Source organism: Protopterus annectens, chromosome 8.part0, assembly GCF_019279795.1.
Source record: "Protopterus annectens isolate FY-2018-M chromosome 8.part0, PAN1.0, whole genome shotgun sequence".
Taxonomy (NCBI): Eukaryota; Metazoa; Chordata; order Ceratodontiformes; family Protopteridae; genus Protopterus; species Protopterus annectens.
This window is the reverse complement of record NC_056741.1, coordinates 1,781,246,371-1,781,272,073: the sequence shown is the minus strand read 5'-3', so window position 1 is coordinate 1,781,272,073 and position 25,703 is coordinate 1,781,246,371. Positions and strand designations below refer to the sequence as shown.

The 25,703-nt window shown below is 37.9% G+C and overlaps 1 protein-coding gene across 1 annotated transcript in view; it reads right to left on the bottom strand.

Moving 5' to 3' along the window:
• Window positions 1–230: 230 nt before the first annotated feature.
• The window catches only part of GPT2 (glutamic--pyruvic transaminase 2), a 567,369-nt gene continuing 541,896 nt past the window's right edge, over window positions 231–25,703 (bottom strand). Inside the window, exon 11 of the mRNA XM_044081280.1 lies at window positions 231–5,442. Coding sequence (XP_043937215.1) covers window positions 5,349–5,442 — 94 coding nt within the window. The 3' untranslated portion in view covers window positions 231–5,348. The remainder of the gene's footprint in view (window positions 5,443–25,703) is intronic.

The window sequence follows — 25,703 nt, the reverse complement described above, 5'->3', positions numbered from 1 at the left end:
TGTGTGTGTGTGTGTGTGTGTGTGTGTGTGTGTGTGTGTGAGATATGTACTCATGGGAACTTTATGGGGGAAAACTGATACGGTATGCTAAAAACGGAACATGCATAACCTGGATATGACAATGTGCCCCCACTGCAACAGGCAAACTGAAAGGTAGCCAAACAGACGCAAGGCAGCAATGCAACCAAATGAACTTAACACTTAAGAAGCAGCACCTTTAACATGTGTGATCCAAATGTACTATCCACTTTATTGTAATCTCAGAATTTCTAAGCATCTAGTCTTCGACTATGTAAAACATACCAAAATATCTGACCCATACCAGTATGTAGTTACAAATACTTAACAGAAGAATGACCACAGTGGTAAATACAATTGAATTTGTTGACTCTGGTAACCATAATTGTCAAACTAAGCAGACATCTACTTACAGAGTAGACCTAGCAGATACATTATATTCTCCATTAAAACAAAATGAGTATATATGTGACATATTTGTCAAAAGAATAATCATTCAACATGTTTTTATTTAAATTTGTTTACTAGGGTAGAACACTGATCAACCAATGACCAAATACAGACTTAGCTTGTGTCAAATAAATCTTAGGAAATGGCATAAATGAACATTAGCTAATGCCACACATGGTAAAATACCATGCATGTCCATACGTACAGTAATTAGTCCATGTTAACATACACCAATTGAAATTAAAGTTATGAAAGGAAGGGGCAAAGTAGGACTATCTGCCAAACAGCTAGGCTGTTTGGTGACTCTAATCATTCAGTTTGTGGTTAACAGGTTTGGTTACTGGCAACTGTATAACCCAAAACTAGTGAACAAGTTATTATGAACTAAAGAATCTGCATAGTATTATAACAGTCATTGCTAATATACTTCAAAAAGCAGGGCATTGCTGATTAGAAAAAAAAGGTGAGAAGTTATAACGATATTGTGCAGGTTTATTGTTTCTACACAGAGTTTTGCACTGCATACATCTGTGCTTACAGGTATATACATACACACACACACAAATACACACACACAGACAAATTATACATAAACATTAAACAATGTTCAAATACAAAAAAATGTATCATTTTTTTTTTTATTTCTAAAGATAAAGTTTTTAAAACAAGACACCACAGTATTATTAAAATGTCACAGTTTTTGTAAATATTCAAGTTTAATTAAAATAACATGTTAACTGAACTGTAACTTATATCAATGCAACCTAATACAGTTTACTGCTAGTGTAGATATTTAAAGGCTTTCAAAATTAACAAAACAAACACACAATGTAAACAATAAATTAACTCCAGAAACAAATGAACAATGCTGAAACACAGAAAAAGAAATGACTGCCTGAAGTTTGGAGAGCATGTGTGTGTGTGCGTGCATGCATACTTTTTTTTTTGAGAAAATATACAGAATACTGGCCAAATGGATATTATGTATTTTGTCCAATATGCCTTCACAGCATTTAGAAAAACTGATAACGGACACAGATTGTCTGGATATCTCTGCAAAAAGAATACTTAACAAGAGGCACACGAAAGCAACCTTGTGATATTTGCTACTAGTAAACAAGTTAAGTCTCTCACAATTTAATGGAATAAATACAATGTAAACAATAACAATTCACTCTGGAAACAAAGCATATAAACTCAATAGTCAGAAAGCCAGCACTGACTCTTACGTTTTGTGATTTCTTATTCTGAAAAAGTGAACAGAATCTTGGCCAGAGTGCATTACATGTGCATTTTGCCCAAAATGCCTTCACAGAAACCTGATGCTCAAAATAAACTAGTCAGATGTGGGATTAACAGAAAAGTTCTGAAAAATAATATTTCCTTTAAAAGAAGAGGCACGCAAAGGCAAAACTACCTTCTGAAGAGACTCGAGAGCTCATGGAAGTCTACTAACGTCTCTAAGTATCACAAGTTATGCAAGATAAGGGCTGTGGGGTTTAAACTCTGGTCTGAATTTTCAAACACTGTTCTAGACCACCTCAGAATATGACAGAATCCAGTTAGGATGTACAGTAAAAACCTTGCATACTAATGAATATCACAGCTGTTTAAAAAATGTGTGCTTAAAAAAATCTCAGGCTCCCCTCTACTACTGTATCTTCACTGCTTTTGCACATCAATGTTCATCTTTGGGACTGGTATGGTGAATGCTCACCCTTAACAGAAGGCTTGCCATTCACAGCCATCCTTAGTACTACTGTCTTGTCATGAAATTTGTGTGAAAATAATCTTCAGCGACATTTCCCTGGCCATTACGTCACAATCACATACTCAACAGGACAGCATGAGAAACTGTATACAACAAACCACCACCATTTTTAGAAGCCTTTTTTCAAGAGTGGAGCTCTGAAATCTATTTTAATGCCTTGGCATTGCATAGATTAGTTTGTGCAGTGAGCCTGACCAAAGATAAATGCAGTACAATTACAACACTCTCCAATTGGGTCAGCTGAAATATTTGCACATTAAAAGCATGAGAGCAACCACAGTGCTGAACTTCTGGAGGGTACACATACACCCACCAACCTGCCTCCTGGCATTAGCTGAAGGACACACACAAACCACACAGTGGGGTCCAGCAGGGACTGTGTGCAGATACATACCCATCTATGTACAGTTCCACACATTTTACACTGCCATCAGAGAAAGCCTATGCAAAGGAAGATGCATAAAGGGAAGACATGAAGTTAACTTCTAAGAGAAGTGATATGGTACAAGTTAGGATCTCACAAAAACCTCATATTCTTCCATTGCTTGTTTACAGACTTTCCCCAGTTAGTGGAGGCAATATGTTGGGTTGGCCACTAGAGTGGAATACACGACACATTTTTGCATCTGGACTTGGTTCATAGAAGTGAGCAAAGGTAGGGCAAAATCTGTAAGATAGTCCAACACCCAAATACGGTTTCCTTAACATTATCTGAATATGTGAGATGTGTTGACAGATGCCATTTAATTACAACTGAGGTGATCTTGTACTATTCATTCAGCACAATCGTTGAAAAAGAAGCGTTTGAGCATGTGCACACTGCCTTTAAAACAAATTAAATTTACTATCTGAAAGAAAACAGGAACACACCAGAGATATTTCCCACTGCACTTTCGTTTCAAGTTTGCCTCCTTCCACACAAAATGATACAGTTCTTGAGGAGATTTGTATTAGTTACTACTTGGTTTGAAGGGTGGTAGTTTGATGCATTTCTCAAAATGCTTGGTTGGGGCTATGCTAAAAAAAAAAAAAATGTAAAACTATTTGTAACAGGAACTGCTGAGTACACACTCAAAGAATTAGGATGTCTATAAGCTTGCCCTAGCATTAACTACCACTAGCCTTTAGAAAAAGAAAATGTAAACTTATTATGCCAAAAATGCCTAGGAATGTGCAGATTAGGAGAGAGACAACTTTTTAAACCTAGTGAACCTGCAGCAGGAGCACAATGGCAGCACTTAAACACTGGATATCCAAGTAGCTAAAAGTAATGTGGTCCAGAAGGTTTCCTGGATTAGTAATGCAGACTCATACTGGAGTTACTGTTGTATACATAACCTGAACTTTTCTAGGACATCTGCAAAGAAAGCATACGCCTATTGTCCATACAGGAGGGGGCATATGTAGTCTTGGTACCTACAACAACTGGTAAGTACTACAGCTTCATACAAAAGGGAAGGTTCTCACACAACCTGTAGAGTAACACTTGAAACAAAAATGTTTTATTTTACTCAGGGATGTATAGATAGGAAAATGCAAATGTAGAAAATTTCGACATTATAAACTCATTTCAAATTAAGAAGCTCATTTGTGAATATGTGTATCTTTTGAAAACAGTGTGCCGCATTCTCCTGCTTTGATTTCAACTTCCAGGACGTATTTTGACACAGCAGTTCAATGGTCATTAAATGTAAAATTATTTTCCACGAGGAATGAAAAGTAGTGCAACTCCTTGTGGTGGCTCACATCATGAGAAAAGAACTACAAATATCCCACAGCAGCAGCTGGGAGCTTTGTTACAAGGAATGCAGGAACTGAATAGTATCTGACAGTGAATGTAAAGGAAAGCCAAAAGGGCGATTTCAGTAAAACTGATCATTTTAGGTAATAAACCAGCATGCTTTTGGTATGTGGAGGAAACCAGCAAAGAGGCTGTGTACATCCAAGCTCTATAAACAGCAGCCATTTTCATTTCTTCTTACAGTAATATTACATAAATGTATTCAACATCCTAGTTGGACAAAGCAATGCAATACATCTCACTGATATAAAGATCATATTCAGAGCATCTTCTCTCTCTACGTATACTGCAGGAAGGCTGCACAATGCCCAATGAAATATCCATACAAGGATTAAAAAGGCACCTTCTATTACAAGAGCCCCACAATGAAAGTTATAATATTTAAACATAAAAAGCAGACTCAGCCTGATTTAAAATTTCAAAATATTTGTGACAATAACTTAAAGACAGCAAACATCAGTGGCTGAATTTAACCCCCTCCCAAAAAAGTACTTTAACATGCCAAACAAAGCTTCAATCTCCTAAGTTTAAGTTTTCCAAAAACTGCACTATTGGTATTAGTGAAGTACATTCTATATGCTAGTTTACATAACCCAAGTTAAAGTTAGATGTTTCAGGACTTGGCACAACTGACCGAACTATCTTAAGACAAAACGTCTTTCAATGTTCAAGTCTATATAGATTCTAGGGAATGTGTGCAGTATCTCTGCTTCACACTTATAGCAGATATCTAAACCAAGCTCACATTCATGTAGAACTGCAGGCCAGAAACACTGGCAACCACTTTGACATAATGCTAATGAATACATGCCCAATTATTAGTATCATCAAGTAATACACACCATTTAGAAATTTAATTGCAATGTCTGTCCCATAATTCCAGGAATGCAGCAAAATAAACTTTTCTACAATAACCCAAGAAAGCACATACAGTTTACTGAATTTCTGAAGAGTCTTGGAAAAAAGAGCATTGTTTGGTTGAAATAACCAAATCCTTGGATCATGAAATCTTCCCCATCTTCAATATCCAGGACTTTGAATGTCTGCTGTCAAGTCATTTCTTTGAGACATATTGAGCAACTAATAAATGTCCTTTTATAGCGTTGAAGACTGCCACTTAAATCTCAAATACTGCTGATCATTCAAAGACTGGAAGGGTTGTAACAGCAATTCATTACAATTTTGGCAAAGTTCTGTGCCTTGGGGCAGTATGAGCAGGAAAAGTAACACAAGGCAAATAACTGTAGGCTTAGTGATCCTACTAACCAGTCTGAAATCCCATAAAGTCACCGCAGGTTATGAAAGTCTTCAAAAGTTATACTTTTGCAGAAATGCAATATTGAAGTCTTTTATTTTTTCTAAAATATCTTTAAGTTTCTCAACAGAAGGAAGAATTGTCATCCTGAGGGGAAAAAAGGAAAATTATGTTAGAAAGAAACTTAGTTTCTTGATTTTTCATCATGCAAGGCTAGATTTAAATTTTCCAATGAACATGCTTCCATTTTATGATGTCAAATGGCAATAACATGCACTGTGAAGTAAGGTCATGAGTTCTAACACTCATAAAATGGAGCATCTAGTCAAAAAAGTCCTAAGCAGGCAAAAAGTACAATTCTCATTCAAGAAATAGGTTCTATGCAGGTTAATCGTACTATAACCAGATTATTCCCTTACACAAGGGGTACAGTTCATCATGGCTATACAGCTAAAACTGATGATCTGTTGTAAACACTGCTGTTATCCTTTAAAATAAAAAATGAAAATACTGAAAAAAAATAATCACACATACAAAAACTTTTGTGATGCAAGGAGATACTGCCAGCACATCTAGCTGGAATTTTGTAAATAATATGTGTGTATATCAAACTAATTTGCACAAGATTCTGGTGTTACAAATACATTAGAACTGTATGTCATATAAGATGCTTGTGTTACCAATGTATTAAAACTGTATGTCATGTGTATATCAAACTGGTTTGTACAGATGTGTTATTTTTAGAAGTGCTTGTATTTGAAATGCATCCACAGCGTGCTCTACTGGAGAGAGCAGAAATATATATGCACTGTTGTAACTGTTTAAATGTATATATTTCAACAGTGGAAACTGGAATACAGGAGGATAACTTCAGTCCAGCAAACTTTAGGAAAAATATTTGAAATTAAATGACTTTATAGGCTAGGTCATAAATGATGGTCTATTTCAGTTTTCAATGCAGCCAGAGACAAAAATTCTGCACTAGGGAGCTTTCTGTATTGTCTTTAGGGTAAACTAATTACTAGTCTTGAAAGCATGAAGGAATGCAGTTGTTTTATGATTTCCAGCATCTACCAACAATCTGAGGTCTATGTAGTTTTACAGGTAGATGCTAAATGCTACCAGCTGCCATCAATGGTTGTTTTGGACTGGGAACTAGGAGTCAGTTGACAAGAAGTTATGTCATTTTGCAAGCTATCCCAGCAGTAATATTTGAGATATTAATTTGAGAAGTCTCATAGTGAGACAGGGCATTCTGTATTCGGTCTTGGACCTGATAACAACTAGAAGATCCATTCACCACATCTGCCTTGCTCTATTAGTAAGTTCTTAGCTTATAGTAATTCTCTTAGATACAGTCAATAATATAGTGAAGCTTAGTTTAGATGTTTTCTTTGTGTCAACCTGTTCTGTAATGTTATTTTAAATATTATCTGTGGTTCTGAACTCTGATGTCACTGTGAATATACATTTAGTATTGTGTGGTTCATTATTAAATATATTTAAACCTTCATTGTGGCTGATCTTTGTAGAACTATTTAAGTTTTCTGAGTACTTGCATATTTATTTGGTGACATTGTGTGGCCCACTCCTAATGGCATTGCTCTTAGTTAAACTACCATTTGTATTACTATTACAAAGTAGAATTGGTCACTCTTTGTTAAGGGCCTTAGAGTAGCTGTCTAGGAGTGACTGGTGGCAGTGAAAACTAACTTATAGTCTGGGCAGAAGGGGACATAGCTAGTAAACCTGTGCCAACTTCTCCCAGGGGTAGTTGTGCTTGTGCATGCACGCGCGCGCGCGTGTGTGTGTGTGTGTGTGTGTGTGTGTGTGTGTGTGTGTGTGCGTGCGTGTGTGTGTGTGTGTGTGTGTGCGTGTGTGTGTGCGTGTGTGTGTGTGTGTGTGTGTGTGTGTGTGTGTGCGTTATCAGACCTCAAAGACTGTTGGTCAGCTACTTGGGCAGGGATATGAAGTGCTGGTGGGACAGAGAGGGTGCTGGAAGTCTTACTGGGGATCTGGAGAAAGATGGTGAAACCAGCCCCAGACTTGAGGCAGAAAGCTGCATTTGGAAATACTGTGTGTGTACTTGTTAATCGCCCAGTGTATGCCCCCCCCCCCACTGTTGCCAGTGATGAGGACTGAGGCACACTGATTACTGGTCCAGTGGTGGGTCATCACAACTTGAACAACATGGTTAACTACAGTTTCCCTGGTTGTCAAGTTCTCTTACCAACCCAAATAAAAAGCAGTTGCAGCTGTCAAATCTACTGGTTTTATGAATCTCACCCCTCCATGCTCCCCATCTGTCAGTGTCAATATACATTTAAAGAAGCTGTAAAGCAAACATGAAGAAAAAAAAAAAACTTAGTTCAATTCTCCCTTTCACTCACACACACAGGTTTATATTAATTTGTCAGTTCACTTTAAATGATCCACCCTTTTTATTTGTAAATAACCTAAAACATTTGAATAATACTACATTTGATCAAAAAAGTATGAAATGGTAAAGAAAGTAAATGCTGGTGTGGTTTTGGAAGATAGGATTTCTAATGCAAATGAGAGCTGATCAACAGTTTAACATAATTCCCTCTATGTTGTTCCAGGATGTCTAAAGTTAAGTATGTGTGCCAGCAAGTGACTCAGTGTGTAAGCAGCATTCTTTTTACTCCAGGGTTGTCTATGGAGTCATTATATTTATGTTAGGGGTGTGGAAGTGAAGGGGGGGGGCTTGCCCCCTTGCAAAAAAGCTTTTGGAGATATATTTAATATGTATGAAATTGGCAATGAAAACAGTGTTGATCAAATGAGTTTTACATTAAATGATGTACTGTTTTTTTTTTTTTTTTTGGTTATGTAAAATGGGAATGTAGTTAAATATAATCACACATGGGCGGAGGACACTGTATTGAATGTACAGTGTCCCGACACCCTACAGATTGAGGTCTGAATGAATGCATGCAGAACAACACATTCTGTGCATGCTCTGGGAAGTATCCTGAAGCAGAGTAAACAACAAGAGTTTTTGCATGAGGGCAAGTCCTTCTGCACCCCCCTATACCCTGTGATAATTATATACACTAACTCTCAGACTCCACAATCCTGGGTAAAGGAAACATTCTAATACCTGGGAAATGTTGATCTCGCACACCTGTCAAACATTAGGCGTCAGCCTATCGTTTGTTGGGACACTGTACCAGTCGATACAGTGTCTGACATGACATACACACACATATACATGCACACACACACATGAACATACAGAGAAAATCTCTCTCATTTAGGATTCAAATCAAAGACCTCTAGCACTGAATGCTACCGTCACTACCACTGCACTAACAACTGCCTCTAGTATCAAATTAACTTCATTAGCAAAACCTGTATATGACTTACAGCCATATACAGTCTGTATCGAGACATACAAAACATGGCTATGTACATGTACTTGGCCACAGACTCACACGAATACTCAAAACAGATATATGGAGCTTACCACTACTTTAGCTGAAAAATAGCTTTTCTGTAGTTGCTGCAGTGAATGCAAGTGTGTGTGTGTGTGTGTGTGTCATTCTCACTCCAGAAGAGGATAGCATTTAAAAAATAGTATTACAATAATGCAAGTACTGCTCAGTATACATGAATAGGTAATTGGCTGATAGCTGGGTCAAACCTTTATGAAGCACATGGCCTGTTGATCTGACAGAGATCATGCAGCAGGGAGGAGAATGTTGCATAATGACAATGCAACTAGTGTGCGATGCACAATAAATGTGTGACACACTGCATGCATACATCTGTAAGCTATACAGTGCATATATCCTACTATTATCTACAGATGTGGTACTCTATACAGAAATGTTACCATTCTAGGCATTCTGTACCCATATTCATTTGCTTTTACCTCCACCTCTGTGCTGCACTCAAGACTGGGTATACAGTGTGGCAGTTTGTGCCACCAAAGCAGTGTACACAGTCCCAGCTGACTATGCACTGTACTTAGTGGGATGCATGGCCTAACCTTGCTGTATACCTTTCGGGAAAGTGTCCACAGTGCCAGGGAAACACAGGTAGCAATGCCTGAGCCTGCTGTGTGCCCTTAACATATGATGTGAAGACTACAAATTGCACATAGCTCTATGAAAAAAACTGCATATAGCTTATAATGTGCACCCCTATGGTCATCTTTCACCTCAAGTCTAGATTCTTTCTTCCTTCATACGCCCAAAACATTCATCAGTTATGTTTATATTTCAGAACACACACACACACACACACACACACACACACACACACACACACACACACACACACACACAAAATATGTATGTATTTATTTATTTATTTGCAATTTGATTACTGGGGAAGTCCACTAGGCCGAACTGACCCATTTTCAGTGGAGGCCCGGGGAGAAAAGCTCCAAGATGCATTATACAATTTAGACACAAACGATAGCTAATATTAAAGATCTTATGTAGAATAGTTACTCATAAATGCATTCAATATCATGCATAGTTAACAAATTCATTAAGCTTGAAGGTAGGGATCACACAGTTTCATTTGAGGAAAACAGATATAGGTTAGGTGTGGAAACAGTTTACATACAAACCTTTTAAGAAAATGTAAATACGCTTTACATACACACATCAACAGTAGAATGCTATTTACAAGGTTGGGCTGTGTGAGGGTAGCTGTAGGAGTTGTCGAGAGCTTAGAGAGAAGCTATAGAAATTGTTGAGAGCTTAGACAGGCTCATAGGAAGATAACTATGAGAGTTGTAGAGCTTGGGAACCAGAGCGAGAACCCCCTTGGATTAGGTTGGGTGAAGGTAGGTGCATTTCCATTTAGTGGACAAGTGTTTGAATAGTTGGGTTTTGAAGTTTTCTGAGTTTGGTATGGTTCTTAGTGTGGAGGGAAGGGAATTCCATTTTTTTGCCTAGTGAGAAAGATAGAAGTTGGCCAGCAGGACGTTTAGGTTTATGGATAGTAATTAAGTTCTGATTTTCAGATCTGAGAGCTCTGTTGGGTATATAAGGGGGAAGGATGTTAGAGTGGGACATTTTGTTGGGTGAAATATGAGTCTATGTGCAAGTAGTGAGTTGGAGACAGTCTAGGTAGTTTGTGAGTTCAAGCCAATTCAGGGATTGTAGGGTTAAGGCAGTGATGGGTGGTACTTTTAGATTTAGAGTCAAATTTAGATATTTTGTTATAGCTGTTTTCTAGTTTAGAGGTGATAGAGGAGGACAGGTTGGTTAGGGGAGGGGCTCCATATAATAAGGAAGGAAGAAGATAAGTCAAGGCCAGAGGTTGCCTGGTAGAGTTGGAGAGAAAGCGATTATTCCTATACAGCATACCTAGCTTTTGGTGGGTTTTCTTAATATTTTGTTGAATATAAATATCAAACTTGAGGTGTTCATCTACAATAATGCCAAGTAGTTTGGCAGAGGGGACTACTTCTATAGGTGAGCTGGTTTGACTATAGACTTTGAAGTTGTTTTTATCACAGGAGAGGGTCTTTGTGGGAGGGAATAGTAGAATCTTTGATTTATTTGTATTGAGAGAGAGATGGTTTTGGCACATCCAGTTTTCAGTTGTTAAGAAGGCAGTTTGGGTTTTAGTCAGCAATTCAGAGAGGTTTAAGGCAGAGCAGACTAAAGTTGAATCATCTGCGTATTGAATAATTTTAGCATCAGGAATAGCAGTGTGAAATTTACTGATGAAGATGTTAAAAAGCACTGACCCAAGGATGGATCCCTGTGGTACACCAGTTGGGGTAGGTAGGAAGAAAGAGATGGAGTTCTTCCATTTGACTGCCTGTGATCTACGTGCTAGATAGCTGGAGAACCAGGATAAAGCATTATGTGAGAGATTAAGGTTTGAGAGATGACAGAGAAAGTGCTTGTGGGAAACAGTATCAAAGGCTTTAGACAGATCGAGTAAAACATTAGAAACTAAGTGGCCTGAATCTCGGGCTTGATTGACAGTTTCTAGGAAAGACAGTATAGTGGTTATTGTGCTATGGCCTGGGTGGAAGCCATGCTGGTTAGGACTGAGAAGATTGTTTTGGGTCAGAAAAGGCATAAGTTGGAGGTGGATGCATTTTGCTAGGACATTTGAGATTGGTGAGAGCAAAGCAATGGGGCAAAAGTTTGAGATGCTGGTATTTTTGCCTCCTTTATGAAGAGGAAGAATATAAGCGGAGCGCCAGAGTTTGGGGATGTATGATTCTTTTATGGATCGGTGGATCATGATGCTGACTGGGAGTGCAATGCCATCAGCAGCACATTTTAGGAAGGAAGAGGGAATATTGTCGGGAGAGTTAGAGCAAGGTTTAAGTCTGGACAAAAGTTTTTTTTATAAAGTTAGTGGAGATGGGTTTGAGTTCAAACAGATGAGGTGAGTTAGAAGGGGGAGAGTGTAGAGCAGCTGGGTTATTATTAGGAAATGTCTTTGTAAGGGTAGTAATAGTGTCTATGAAAAATGAGTTAAATTCAGAGCCTAGTTCGAGATCAGATTTACTTGGGTCAGGATAGGGATTATTCTTGGAGCCTGGATTGAGGAGTGAGTTTACTGAGTTCCAGAATTTTTGGGGGGTTTTATTGTTATTGGACTGAAGTTTGATATAGTAGGATTTTTTGTCTTTGGTGATTAGTTGTTTTGCACGGTTGCAGACTGTTTATATTGGAGCAAGGTATTGTCCAGTTTATTGCTTTGGTAACGCTTCCATAGTTTGTCTCGCTAGTGCATAATCTGTTTTGTCTCTTTGGATAGCCAAGGAGCAGTTTTAGTTTTTATCCTTTTGTTTCTTAGTGGGGCTTTAAAGTATCAAGGAAGACAGAGATGAAGTATTCTATAGCCTTGTCAAGAGGAAGGATGTTTAGAATTTGCCAGTTCATTTGTTTGAAAGTATTTGAGAAAGTAGCTGGGTTGAAGCTACTGAGGTTATGAGTTTGAATGTACTGATGCTGGTGTGGGGAGGAACTAGTTAAGCGATGCATGAAAGCTGGGAGGTGGTCGCTAAAGGTATCAGGAATTGTGCTAGAACTGGTTATTTTATTTGGATCCGAGACTAGGATCGAATCTATAGTGGATCCGGGAGGGTTTATTTTGTTAGGTCGAGTGATGGAGAGGATTATTTGAGTGAAGTTATAGAGGTTAATGGATAGGGAGGGAGAGGGGCAATTGATTTTATTCCAGGCAATATTCACATCACTAAGGATATAAGTTTCATAGTTAATTTTAGTAGAGGCCTATTGGAGAATATTTTCGAGTGTAGAGATATTGTTACCAGGTGAGATATATAGGGCAATGATGCATATATTTTTATGTTTATTTAGTTTTAGAATTCCAGCAGTTAGTTCAGTGTTCTGGAATTGGAATTTGGAGGGGAATTAAGGTAAGAAGGTTGGAGTAGACTAGGGCAGTGCCTCCACCTTTTTTATTTAGTCGGTCATTTCTGAGACAATGAAATCCTGGGGGCAGAATCTCAAAGTCGGAGATAAAGGGCTTGAGCCAGGTTTCAGAGATGCTTAAGATATCTGATTGATTATGGCTTAACCAAGCTTGAAATTGGTGTACTTTGTTGTTTAGACTTTCTGCATTAATTGTAAAAATCTTTAGGGTGTTGAGATAGGAGGAAGAGGGTAAGGGATGACCGTTGTTAATAAAGGATGTAGGACCAGGGTTAGGATGGATATCACTAGCTTGGACTAGGTTGTTGAAGGAGATATCCTTTAGCCATATTGGTCTGCCAGGCATGAATTTTGGTAGATTGTAGATTGGAGCAGGTGACAGTATCATGACTTTAGAGGAGAAGAGTTTAGGGTGGAATAGGTGCAGTGGGTTGAGCTGAATGAGAGAAGAGGAGATAAGAGTGGAAATGGGAGTAAAAGTGAGGGGGAAGGTGGGTTTGTATGGTAGTCTTTGTAGGTGGTACTGGACAAGCATAGGTAGCATCGTATAAGGGAAGTAGGAACAGAAAGAGGAGGCTGGGAGACTGGAGGGTGCGATAACTTGAGAAGAGCATATTGGAGCAAAGAAAGAGTGGTATGAGTGGTTAGGAAAATAGAGAAGGCTATGAAGACGAAAGGGTTTAAAAAGTGATGGGGGTATTTTAGAGATTTAAGGAAAGAGGAGGGGACTATAATTATTGGGTGGATTACAGAGTTTAAGAAGGATGGCTATAGGTGGGAGGAGTAATGAGGGGGGAGCTGGTATTGGGTAATTAGGCTGAGAGGGTGGGGTAAGATAGGAATAAAGCTAGGAGTACTGGGGGCAGGTGGGAATTGGGGGCAGGAAAAGGGAGTGGAGTGAGCCTGTAGGGTAAAAGGAGGGGAAAGAAGACTAGAGGTGAGTATGGCAGAAAAAGTAACAGCAAAGAGCAGTTTAAAGGCTGTAGTTGGAAGGTATGAGCTAAATATTTCCAGCCAGAAAGAAAAGGCTACCTTTGCAGAGGGTGGTTTAGCAGGGGGAGAAGATATTTACAGTCTAAAGATATTAATTCATAACCAACTGCTTGTGAAAAAAATACAATTTGTTGGGATTATAAAGAATATCTTGGATTTATCTTGGTAGATGCTGCCATCTAATGGTAGAAGGAGATAGCAAACAGCAGGGATAGTCGGACCAGTCTTAGGTTTAAATATATTCTAGGGTAGTGATAACAGGAGGGGGAGAGGGCAAACGGTCTGCGGTAGGCTGCTAGAATGCACACACAGGAGGGCAGATTAACTCTATAGATAGTACATCAAGTCTACATTTAATTAGTGTTAAGCAACACACATTTACACAATCTTGTTGGGGGGGGGTCTTCTCAGTAGTATTTTTCTAAATACCAGGCAAGCTGGCCAATTCAGGGTGTCTTCAGGTGATGGCCGGAGGTATTCCTTTTGTGTTTAAAGCAGGGAGGGAGTACCTGGGATGGATTAATTTACACAATCTTGTTGGGGGGTGTTACATATATATAAAATGTGGAGAGAGAGAGAGGTTTACTATCGTTCTCACGATCCTACCTTGTGCAGTTTTGAAAAGGTCAAAATCAGCTTGAGACCGACTCATATCTGCAAACATTGTAAAACCGAATTGGTAATAACAACGAGACTTAAATTCCAGTCACACTTGTGATTACGCAACCTATTACCAGCAAAGATTGTGTATAGTTGGGCTACCATGAACTAACAGTCCAAAACAAATTACTACACACAAGCACTTGTTGTTCTCCTAGAAATACCCCAATAGATTCCAGACTACAGGTATGGGTACCCTTATGTGGCCATGGTAACATTAAATATTCCAGGATCCATCTTGGACTGGATCTTAGTCTCAGAACCTCACAAATACTCTAATGCTAGCACCCTCCCAGACACCTTAAGTGACCACTCACCTGCCTTTACCTACAGAACTTACACTCATTTTCCTAAACCCTATTCCTACCGCATGTTCCGAAACTTAACCAATTTTTCACAATCATCTCTAGTAAATGCATTAAAAACCCAAAACTGGACTCCACTCAAAATGCTACCTAAGAAGAAGCAATCTTTCTAGATACCCTAAATTCTCTAGCCCTTATTCGCTACAAAAGGACAAAATGCAACCATGCACAATGGCTTACAAAATCAACCAAAAAGGTACTTCTCTCGAGAGATCAGGCCTGGAACAAATGGCACAAAAACAAAAAACTAGCTTATGAAATTACCTATAAACAACTCCGAAATGCAGCTAAAAACTAATCAAAAATGACAAAAAGACCTACTTCTCATAACAATGCTCTAGCCAAAAACACAACCCTAAAAAAATCTAGAAATCCATCTCCTCACTCCCAAGTCCAGGTACCCCACAAAACCCTTCACCTTTTCTAGATAAGGATCCACAACAAATAGCTCACATTTTTAACTGCCACTTTTACAAGTTTAAGAATGGTCTTGATAAACAACCCTCACCAGCAACAAACAGCCCCCCAAACATTGACACTAACACTACATATCCCTGTCAAGTGAAACCTAGCTGAGATCACTGTTCTCTCAGACGTAATACCAACAACCTCCCTGAGGCCCCCACATTCTCCTTACAAGCAGTACCCACCTCTCTAATATGCAAACTATTATCTAAACTTAAACCATGCTCCCTCTCTGCTGACAATCTCCGCTCTGAATACCTTAAACCCAGTACAGAGGCAATAGCCTATCCCATTAGCATATTAATTAACAGATCTAGCTCTGAATCCATCGTCTCACAGCTCTGGAAGATGTCCATCATAACTCCACTTCATAAAGGTGATAATACCAATGATTTATCCAATTATCATCCTATCTCCATTTCGTCTTCTTTAACTAAGATACTAGAAAAATGTGTTCAAACTCAACTACTTAAACACCTAATCGACAATCTACTCGCTCCAACCCAACATGGCTTTCACCCAGCTCACATTGCTACCACAGCCCTACTTTCTTTTACTGACACTGTGAATAAAGCTTTAGACTCTGGTCTCATAATATCAGTGGTCTTACTCAACCTTTTCAAAGCCTTCGACACAGTGTCACATGCCAGGTTATTACAACAACTATCATCAGTAGGATGCTCCACCCACACCCTTACATGGTTTAACAATTACCTAGATAAAAGACATCAATTTGTGAGATGGCAAAATATTCTATCTGGCTACTTGACTAATAATACAGGGGTTCCACAAGGTTCAATTCTTGGACCACTGCTTTTCAATGTATTTAAAAATAATCTCCACATAGCCTCTCTTCAGAGCTCAATCATCCAATATGTGGACGATTCAACTATCATATCCTCGTCTAACAATTTCCCATATCTTTGTAAAATTAACACAAAATGCTTTCACATCAATAGAATCATGGCTCAACGATACACAATGACCTATATAGATCTCCCCCACAAAAATAAAACTAGCAAACTCTTTCCTACTCCCCACCCTTCTCTATGGCTTCCCAATTTTGACAAATCTCTACACATCCCAAAGTACTAAATTGTAGTCATGCTACTACAAAATAGCCAAATTTGCCTGTGGTCTACCTAACCGAACACACCACTGTCAAGCCATTCAAACACTGAACTGGCTGGACTTCCCCCATTACCTTCAGTACACTCAACTCACTACTGCTCATAAATTAACATTCCACCGTGAAAACTGCCCTACACTTCCAGATATCATACAAACCTACACCCCTTCCAGAGACTTAAGATCCTCTAACAAACAACTCCTTCGAGTCTCCAAACCCAACAAGAGATCAGGACAAATTTTATATTCTTATGCCATTGCAAAACTTTGGAATGACCTACTTCCCTCTATCACACTTCTTGATTCTTTGAACACCTTCAAAAATAGCTTAAGAAACCACTTTCTCAAAAACCAAACTGGCCTCTATCCCCAAATTAATAGACATCCTCAGCGCCTTCTTAGTGCCCTGCTGCTTCCACTTAAGTGTCTTCCTTCTCATCTTTTAATCACTGCTGCATAACATATGTAGCCATTCTACTGTCTTACCCTCTCTCCAAATAAAAAAAAAAAAAAACTCTATATTACTAATGTATACCATGTTGTTTTTATGTTTTATTCAAACTTTTTTATTTTCTCAACTGTATAAAATTCTTTACATTGTATGTACTTAAACTATGTATGCTCTCTTTGTTGTAAAATTGTAATTTGCAACAGTATGTAAACTGTAATTTGCAACTCTGTGTAAACTAAATTTATCGTGGAGCTTTTCTCCCCGGGCCTCCACTGAAAATGGGTTTCTGACCCAGTGGACTTTCCCGGTCAACAAATGTAAATAAATAAATAAATATATATATGGGTTACTGAGCTGTTGAATAGTGACAATGGCTTGTACATCTGCATTAACAGGTTAAAGACAACGTGGATGATACATGTAGTCCTGGCATTACTGATCAGCCATACAGTACTATCAGTTCACAAAAGGGTCGTGACATGCTAGTCATCAATGGATATCAGTACTACCTATAGAAAGCGTCAGTACGCAGAAAGTATTGGTGTTGTACATTAAAAAATAGGGAGAGGTGTAAGGGTAGTTGTATCACTGAAAGTGGAGCTGAGGGTGAAATATTGAAGAAAAGTACAACGCATTTCCATACTCCTGATTCTGTGAAACCGGAGGTGTATAAAATTAGATACAATATTAAATGGAGGGCCAATCAATCCATGGAGGACTCTTGTAAAGTTGTGTCTGAAGTTTTGGCAACCACATCCACAGAGGTTGCAACTGAGCTGCCCAACACTAATGCTATGAAGCAAACTGTCATTAGAATACGTAATAAGGCAAATGCATCCACATTTCAGGACTTGAAAAGCATAAAGGATTTAATGGCGGATTTGCTGCCTATAAAAACTGGTACCTTCCTAATAAAACACAAGGGGGATGGTGGGCTATGCAACAATATTATGTTAATCACTACAGAGAATAATCTAAAGAGGTTATGTGCTGCACAATATTGTTTAATGGATGGAACATTCCCCATAAGCATTCCTGAATGCAAACAAATTTATAGTATTCACTGTCCACTGCCTGGGAGTGATCATCGGAAAATAATTCTGGTTGTATATGGGTTACCGTCAAGTAAACTGGAAATTTGTTATGACATCTTTTGGAGCAATGTACAGGCTTTATGTCAGGAATATCATGCAACACTAAACCCAAAGATGATCCTTCGTGACTTTGAGAAAGCAGCAGTAAATGCAATTGTACAGCATTTCCCAAACACAGCTGCAAAAGGCTGCTGGTTTCATTTTTGCCAAATTATTTGGTGCCAAATACAAAAATTACACTTGGCAAGTGAATTTGGGAAGAATATGTCCTTCTCCTTGCTATGCAAGCAAATACCTGTGCTTGCATTTCTCAATCCAGATGACGTATTGCTCACTTTTAGCAGTACTGAAAATGATATGCCAGACATTGCTCAGCCATTGTGCAATTTCTTTAAGGAAACATATATATTAGGAAGACCTAGGAGATATGGGATGAGGGGGTGCACATAAGAAAGGATTCCACCTCTCTTCGATGTTGCATTTTGGAATCAACATGACACTTGTGCAGAGGGTATCCCCAGGTCACAAAATGGTGTTGAGGGCTGGCATAGATGTCTCCATAGCCTACTTGGCAGAAAAAAAACTATTCCTTCTGGATGTTCTCCATGCGATTCAACTGGAGCAGAATGACATAGCATAGCTAGAGTCTAGATTGTTAATGTATGCCCCACCATCACCTAAATGGAGGCATCTGCAAGAGAAAGAAAATACATTTGAAAAGCTACTATCCCAGAGGGATATTCTCACTTGGAGGGGATTTGTTGAGCTTAAAGCAATCAGCAAAGGAGCAGAGCCAGTACAAAGAAGATCAAACCAATCCAATTTATTGAGACAGATTTAGCACTTTCGTCAGAATGTATACACAGACTTCTTCAGAAACAAGTGAATCATAGTACATTCCACATTTAAATACCCCACCAAAAAAAATCACATGACTAACACCACACTTAATTGGTTAATTAATGAATGCGTTTAAGACACACACCCTAAAAACATGCATGTTACAGTCTTAAAAAATAAGAAAAGTCAGTTACTAATTGTATATGTAAAAAAATTTGTTACACATATAAAAAACTTATAAAACATAAGAATGAAGTTAGTGCACACAAGCAATAGAGGCATTATCATTTAACCCAGGGTAGACATAAGCATTAATCTTGATCTGCCATCTGAGTTCTTTTAACTCAACCAAATCATTCCAAAGACCATCCCTGACAGTCTTAATAACAGTGTCTATACCTACAAATCCAAACTGATGGCTAGGGCTACCAGAAAAATGCTTGGGCAATGCATTGTTACTATTAACTTTCCTAATATCCAAAATGTGCTCATAAATGCACTCTCTGAATTTTCCTTTAGTCTTTCCAATGTAAAACAGTTGCATTGTTGACAGAGAGCCAAATAAACTATGCCAACAGTGTTACAATTACAATAGAACTGTGTCCTGATACAAACACCATTCACATATACCTTGTCAAGCTCAATAAGATATTTGCAATAGTTACATGTCCACATTTGTGGGTACCCTTCTTTTTGGAAGAGATCAAAACTTTACAGTCGTCAGGAAATTCCAAGATCTCTCATTCCTTTCCTACACACCATTTTTATACCACATTGAAATACATCCTTAAATTCATTAAAACAAGTTAGTATCTGCCAATGTATATTTAAAATCTGATGGATGTACCTACACTCAGGAGTATATTTTGTGATAAATGACAAAGAATAGTTGGCTTTAACTGGTTTAACACCCATTTCAGCTGTACCTGTTGCAGGACAATTATCACCGACAGCACAAAGTAAAGGTCTATAAAAAACACTACCCCCTTTTGGTTTAATTTCAAAAAAAGACTGCCTCATCCAGTTCTTTAGGGTAACCTCTGCTGAGAAACATGTATGAGTTTTTGCTTCCACCAAAAAAGATTCATCCTCAGTAGTTATCCTACTTAAACGTATAAACTGGGCCTTAACGATTCCCTTTTTCTGGTGTAAGGGATGGCAGCTGTCATAATGCAGAAAACAGTGTGTGTAGGTTTTCTATAAATGCTGCTAACAAATCTTTTGTTGACATCATCTCTGGATAGCTTAACATCCAAATATGAAATATAGGTCTTACTGTATTGTATAGGTAAAGATGAGAAAATCAGTTGTCTCTGTTCAAAAATTCAATAAAAAGTAAACTGACTTCAGAATCTCTCCAAAAATAATTATGTCATCAAGGAAACACATGTAAAATGCCCAAGGGGGAGTGGTCCCAAAATTGTTTAACACATCTGAAGCCTTAAGACTGGTATCGAGTGAGTGACCAGTCAAGTAATCGGAGTGGTTTCAACAGAATATTTGTTTCCAACATGATGTTCCAAGGGGTAACCTTACTTTGTGTGACTCCACTGAAAGTTTAAAAGACAAACTACTTAAAATTAGAAAGTTACAGGTTGAAAACGGTTATTTTATGGAAAGCATCAAGGTGCTGAGAATTCCTAAGGGTTTACAGCATTGGAAATACCCTAACGGTCATGTGTTGAACTCTCATTTACACACAGAATTAATCAAATTATTTGATCATCAGGGTTGTGAACTTTTGGAGGTTTTAATTAAACACAATCAGAAGACGATAGACGTATTAATTCACGAGGCTACGGAGTTGGAGAAAATTATCCATGGAAACTTGCTCTTTGAACAGTATAAGGAGAATTTTGTCAGCATGTTTTCTTCTGTTGACAAAATCATTGGGGATGTTCAACTTCAGAAGGTAAAGAAATTTGAGCATGACAGGCTTGACTATTTGAAAGGATTGGTTTGTCCGAAGCCCTCGGTTACAGTGGTAACACCCAATGAACGTGCAGATAGTTCCAGCCATGATGACAAAGACATTGCACACACTGATCTGGCCCCTTTAGGCCCAAATCTCCCCAGACGCTCGGAGAGGATCCAGAATCACAACAATCAACAGAATGTATCAAGGGGAGACATGAACAGGAACGGGAGGCCGTGTATGTCAGAAATGGAGGAGAATGGATCAAAATCATGTCCGTTGAATGTGGATTTGAGTGTTGAAAACTGTTTTTCACCTGTTTTTAATGGGTCTATATTAGATTAACGAAGTTTCAGAACTTAGAATACCATATGATCAAAGTTCTAAAACTTCATAAATCTTAAAAAAAAAAAAAAAAAAAACCCCGAACAAACGTAACTGTTTAAGCAGGGAGCAAGCCCCCTGCATCTCCCACACCCCCCGCTACTTAAATATACCAACTCTGTGATAGCGCTACAGTGTAGGAAAAGGAAATCTTCCCTTTCCGTGCCATTCTCTGCTAAAGTGCGATCTTGGAGTTGGTATATTTAAGTAGCGGGGGGTATGGGGGGGCGCAGGGGGGCTTGCCTTCCTGCTAAAACACTTTTAATTTACTTTTTTTTTTTTTTTAGATTTTTGAAGTTTCAGAACTTCGATCATATGGTGTCGACCATATGGTATTTAAAGTTCTGAAACTTTGTTAATATAATATAGACCCGTTTCTAATGATGACGACCTTCATGGCTTAAACATTGTTCAAAACACGCAAAGTGACTTTTTTATTTTTAACTATACAAGCTATGTTTTTGATTCTGACACGGCAGACTTGTTATGTAAGGGTTTTAATTTTGTCCCCAAGTCACACACTAGAATAAATGACTTGATTATTGATTTGAAGTTATTTTTACAAAATGTTAACTTCAAAGTGTTATTTAAAGACAAGTTTGTTGCCGATTTCATGGATGATTTTAAAAGAAGCAGTATATTCAATCCACCCCTTCCCCTCCCCTTCCTCTACTTATCTTTGAAAAGTTATGTGACTTTGATTTTAGGTCACACACGGTTGGTTGGTAGCCTTTCAGCATGTGAAGTCGATCTTTTGAAGAAGTTGTGTAAGAACAGGACTAATCAGGTGATGAAACCTGATTTGGGGGGGGGGGGTTGTTATTATGAATGGTGACGATTATTTAAACAAAATGTTTTTATTCTTGAGTGACAATTTTTTTTATGAAGAGACTCCACTGAATATGGTGAATATAGCATACGCCAGAATAGACTGGTTGCTTCAGGACATATTGGACCAAGGTCAGACTGACTTGAGCACTTGGTTTTTTTTTAGAGGTTAAATTCCTGATTATTCCCTTTATTTTTGGTCTACCTAAGACACACAAAGATTTGAGAGACCCTCCCTTTGAGGCCAATAGTTAATGCCTCCAAGTCCAAAACTCATTCTGTGGCTAAATATCTGGATTTGAAACTCAAAAATGTGTTAAATGGTTATTCACACACCTGCAAAGATTCATGTTTTTTTAAGGCAGGTATCACAATTGAATTATGATAATGAATATATTTTTGTACCACTGATGTTAACTTTGTTTAATGTCATCCCTCATGACATTAGACTTGAATGGTTCCACGATTTCTTAGTTGAGTTAGGGGTATTTTCCAACAATGAAATAAATGCTTTGGACTTATTTATGGAATTGGTCTTGAATGTTTTCACTGATGGGCACTACTTCCTTCAAAGGAAAGGTGTGGCAATGGGGGCAACATGTGCCTCCATCTTTGCTAACATCATAATGCTTCAATGGGAGAGGATATCTGTATTAAACAATTTTGGGACCACTCCCTTGGGCATTTTACATGTGTTTCCTTGATGAATTATTTTTTGGAGGGATTCTAAAGTTAATTTATAACTTTTTATTGAATTTTTTAACCAGACTTCTGATTTTCTCACCTTTGCCTATATATATAGTAAAACCTACATTTCATATTTGGATGTTAAGCTATCCAAAGATGTTGTCAACAAAAGATTTGGTAGCAACATTTATAGAAAACCTACACACTGTTTTCTGCATTATGACAGCTGCCATCCCTTACACCAGAAAAAGGGAATTGTCAAGGGTCAGTTTGTACGTTTAACTAGGATGACTACTGAGGCTGAATCTTTTTTGATGGAAGCAAAAACTCTTACTGACATGTTTCTCAGCAGAGGTTACCCTAAAGAACTGGTTGAGGCAGTCTTTTTTGAAATTAAACAGGAAAGGGGTAGTGTTTTTTATAGACCTTTACTTTATGCTGTTGGTGATAACTGTCCTACAAGAGGTACAGCTGAAATGGGTGTTACACCGGTTAAAGCAGAGTATTCTTTGTCATTTATCACAAAATATACTCCTGAGTGTAGGTACATCCATCAGATTTTAAATACACATTGGCAGATACCAACTTGTTTTAATGAATTTAAGGATGTATTTCAATATGGTATAAAAATGGTGTACAGGAAAGGAATGAGTTTTAAAGAGATCTTGGAATTTCCTGACAACTGTAATGTTTTGGTCTCTTCCAAAAAGAAGGGTACCCACAAATGTGGACATTTTAACTACTGCAAATATTGTATTGAATTTGACAAGGTATATGTGAATGATATTTGTATCAGGATACATTTCCACTGTAATTGTAACACTGTGGGTATAGTTTATTTGGCCATCTGTCAACAATGCAACTGTTTTTACATTGGAAAGACTAAAAGAAAATTCAGAGAGTGCATTTATAAACACATCTTGGATATTAGGAAAGGTAATACTAACAATGCCTTGCCCAAGCACGTTTCTGGTAACCCTAACCATCAGTTTGGGTTTGTAGGCATTGACACTGTTATTAAGAATGTCAAGGGTGGTCCTTGGAATGATTTGGTTGAGTTAAAAGAACTCAGATGGCAGATCAAGCTTAATGCTTGTGTCTACCCTGGGTTAAATGATTATGCCTCTGTTGCTAGTGTGCTCAAACTTTGTTCTTATGTTTTATAAGTTTTGTGTAACAATTTTTTTTGCATATACAATTAGTTCACTGACTTTTCTTATTTTTTAAGAATTTAGAATGCTTGTTTTTAGGGTGTGTGTCTTAAAGGCATTAATTAACCAATTAAGAAAAGTCAAAAACACACCAGTTGTTCACGGTAGAGGTGGTTCCAAAACTTTAATAAAATAGTAAAAATAAAGAACAGGTAAGCGCTTTTGCATGTAGCTTCTTCAGACCTATTATCAAAGTAAAAACTCTAACCAGCTTTTAAGCACCTTGTAACAGTTTCATCCAATCAACTGAAAAAGCATTAGAAGTTGCTAAGCAACATGATTGCATTGAAAATGCCAATTAAATAAACTAATTATGTCTGCTTACATTCATATTCCTAAAAACAACTAAATGTTATAATGACTATAAAAATGCATATGCAATTAAATTAAATACTCATATCACCGATTACCTAATAATTCATAAAAACATTTAATCTGTTTCATAAACTCAATAAATAAGAAAATGTACATATTAAAATTGCATAACTGCTCAACTAGTGCGTGTTGATTTAAAAACAATCCATCTACTCTATCTCCTCTTTGTCAGCCTCTTTTTTAGGGGGTCTTGCTCTCAGTGCGGGTTGTATCGAAACATGTTCATTAAGGCCAGGGGATAATGTACCCCTAGTCTAAAAATCCATTTAATCTCAGCATGATATGTCTTATTAACTATACCCCCCATCCTAACATCTTGATCAAAACTTCCAATACTAAAAACTTGAAATTGTGTCCCTCAGCGGATGTATTCATGTGTTTAGCTATTGCACTATAGCTCATCCCTTTACGTGCATAATACAAATGGTCACGTATCCTCTCCCTTAGACGCCTGTTTGTCTTACCAACATAAAAACTGGGACAGGCTGTGCACTGTGCTAGATAAACAAGATTTTTAGTGTTACAGTCAGCTTCATGAAAATGTGTAAATATTTTTTTGCAAGTGGGATGTGTGAATGTCCTAGACTCAACTATATAATTGCAAAATGAACAATTATTGCATTTGACCGTACATGAAGAACTTGTTATCTCATTGCTCATGCTGTGAATATTCTGAGAAAAGCATAGTCTCTGGCGTAAATATTTCTTATTTTTGTATCCAAATCTTGGCCTATCACCCACTACCCCAGCAATATCTGCATTGGTTCCTAAAATAGGCCAATGCCTATAGATGATCTCCCTGATGTCCCTTTCATCACTCGAAAAAGCTAGGCTAAAAAAAGGGGGCATATTATCAACACTATCAGTTGCGGATGTTAACATTCTATGTTGCAAAAAATATGGTTTGCCTCTACTGTGCCTCCACATTCTGACCTTGTTTTGTGTATGATGTATCTTCTCCTCATGGTAGCCTCTGGATCTGAAGTCCGCATCTATCTGATTCAACCCTCTTTCAAAATTTTGATCTTTACTGTGTAGGAGACTAACCCTAAGGTTCTGACCTTCCAAAATGTTATGAAACACGTGACCCGGATGCATGCTGTTACTGTGCACGTATGTGGGTTGATAGCATTCTTTTCTAAATAGTCTAGTCTCAGTATTATTAGTTGCATCCTTCACTAGCAGAACATCCAAGAATTCAGTCTTCACATTCGACTGTTTGAATGTGAATATCAAAAAATTTGTGCTTGTGTTCAACACATGAACAGACTGGTATAGTTCTATCAACTCCCCTCTTCACAACATGAAAAGGTCGTCCACAAAACGTCTGTAGAAGGGCACATAAGCTCGACAGAGTTCAGACACATACATCACAATGTAGATTCACTTGTTTCTGAAGAAGTCTGTAGATGCATTCTAATGGGAAGTGCTGAAACTGTCTCAATAAATTGGATTGGTTTGGCCTTCTGTGTATTGGCTATGCTCCTTTGCGGATTGTTTTGGTTCTTGGTTTGTGGATTTGTTGAGCTTGTTGCCAAGCACTGCTCTTTCTAGATGGGATGCAGAATATTGACATTTTTATATTTCTTCACTGTTGATTTGTCTA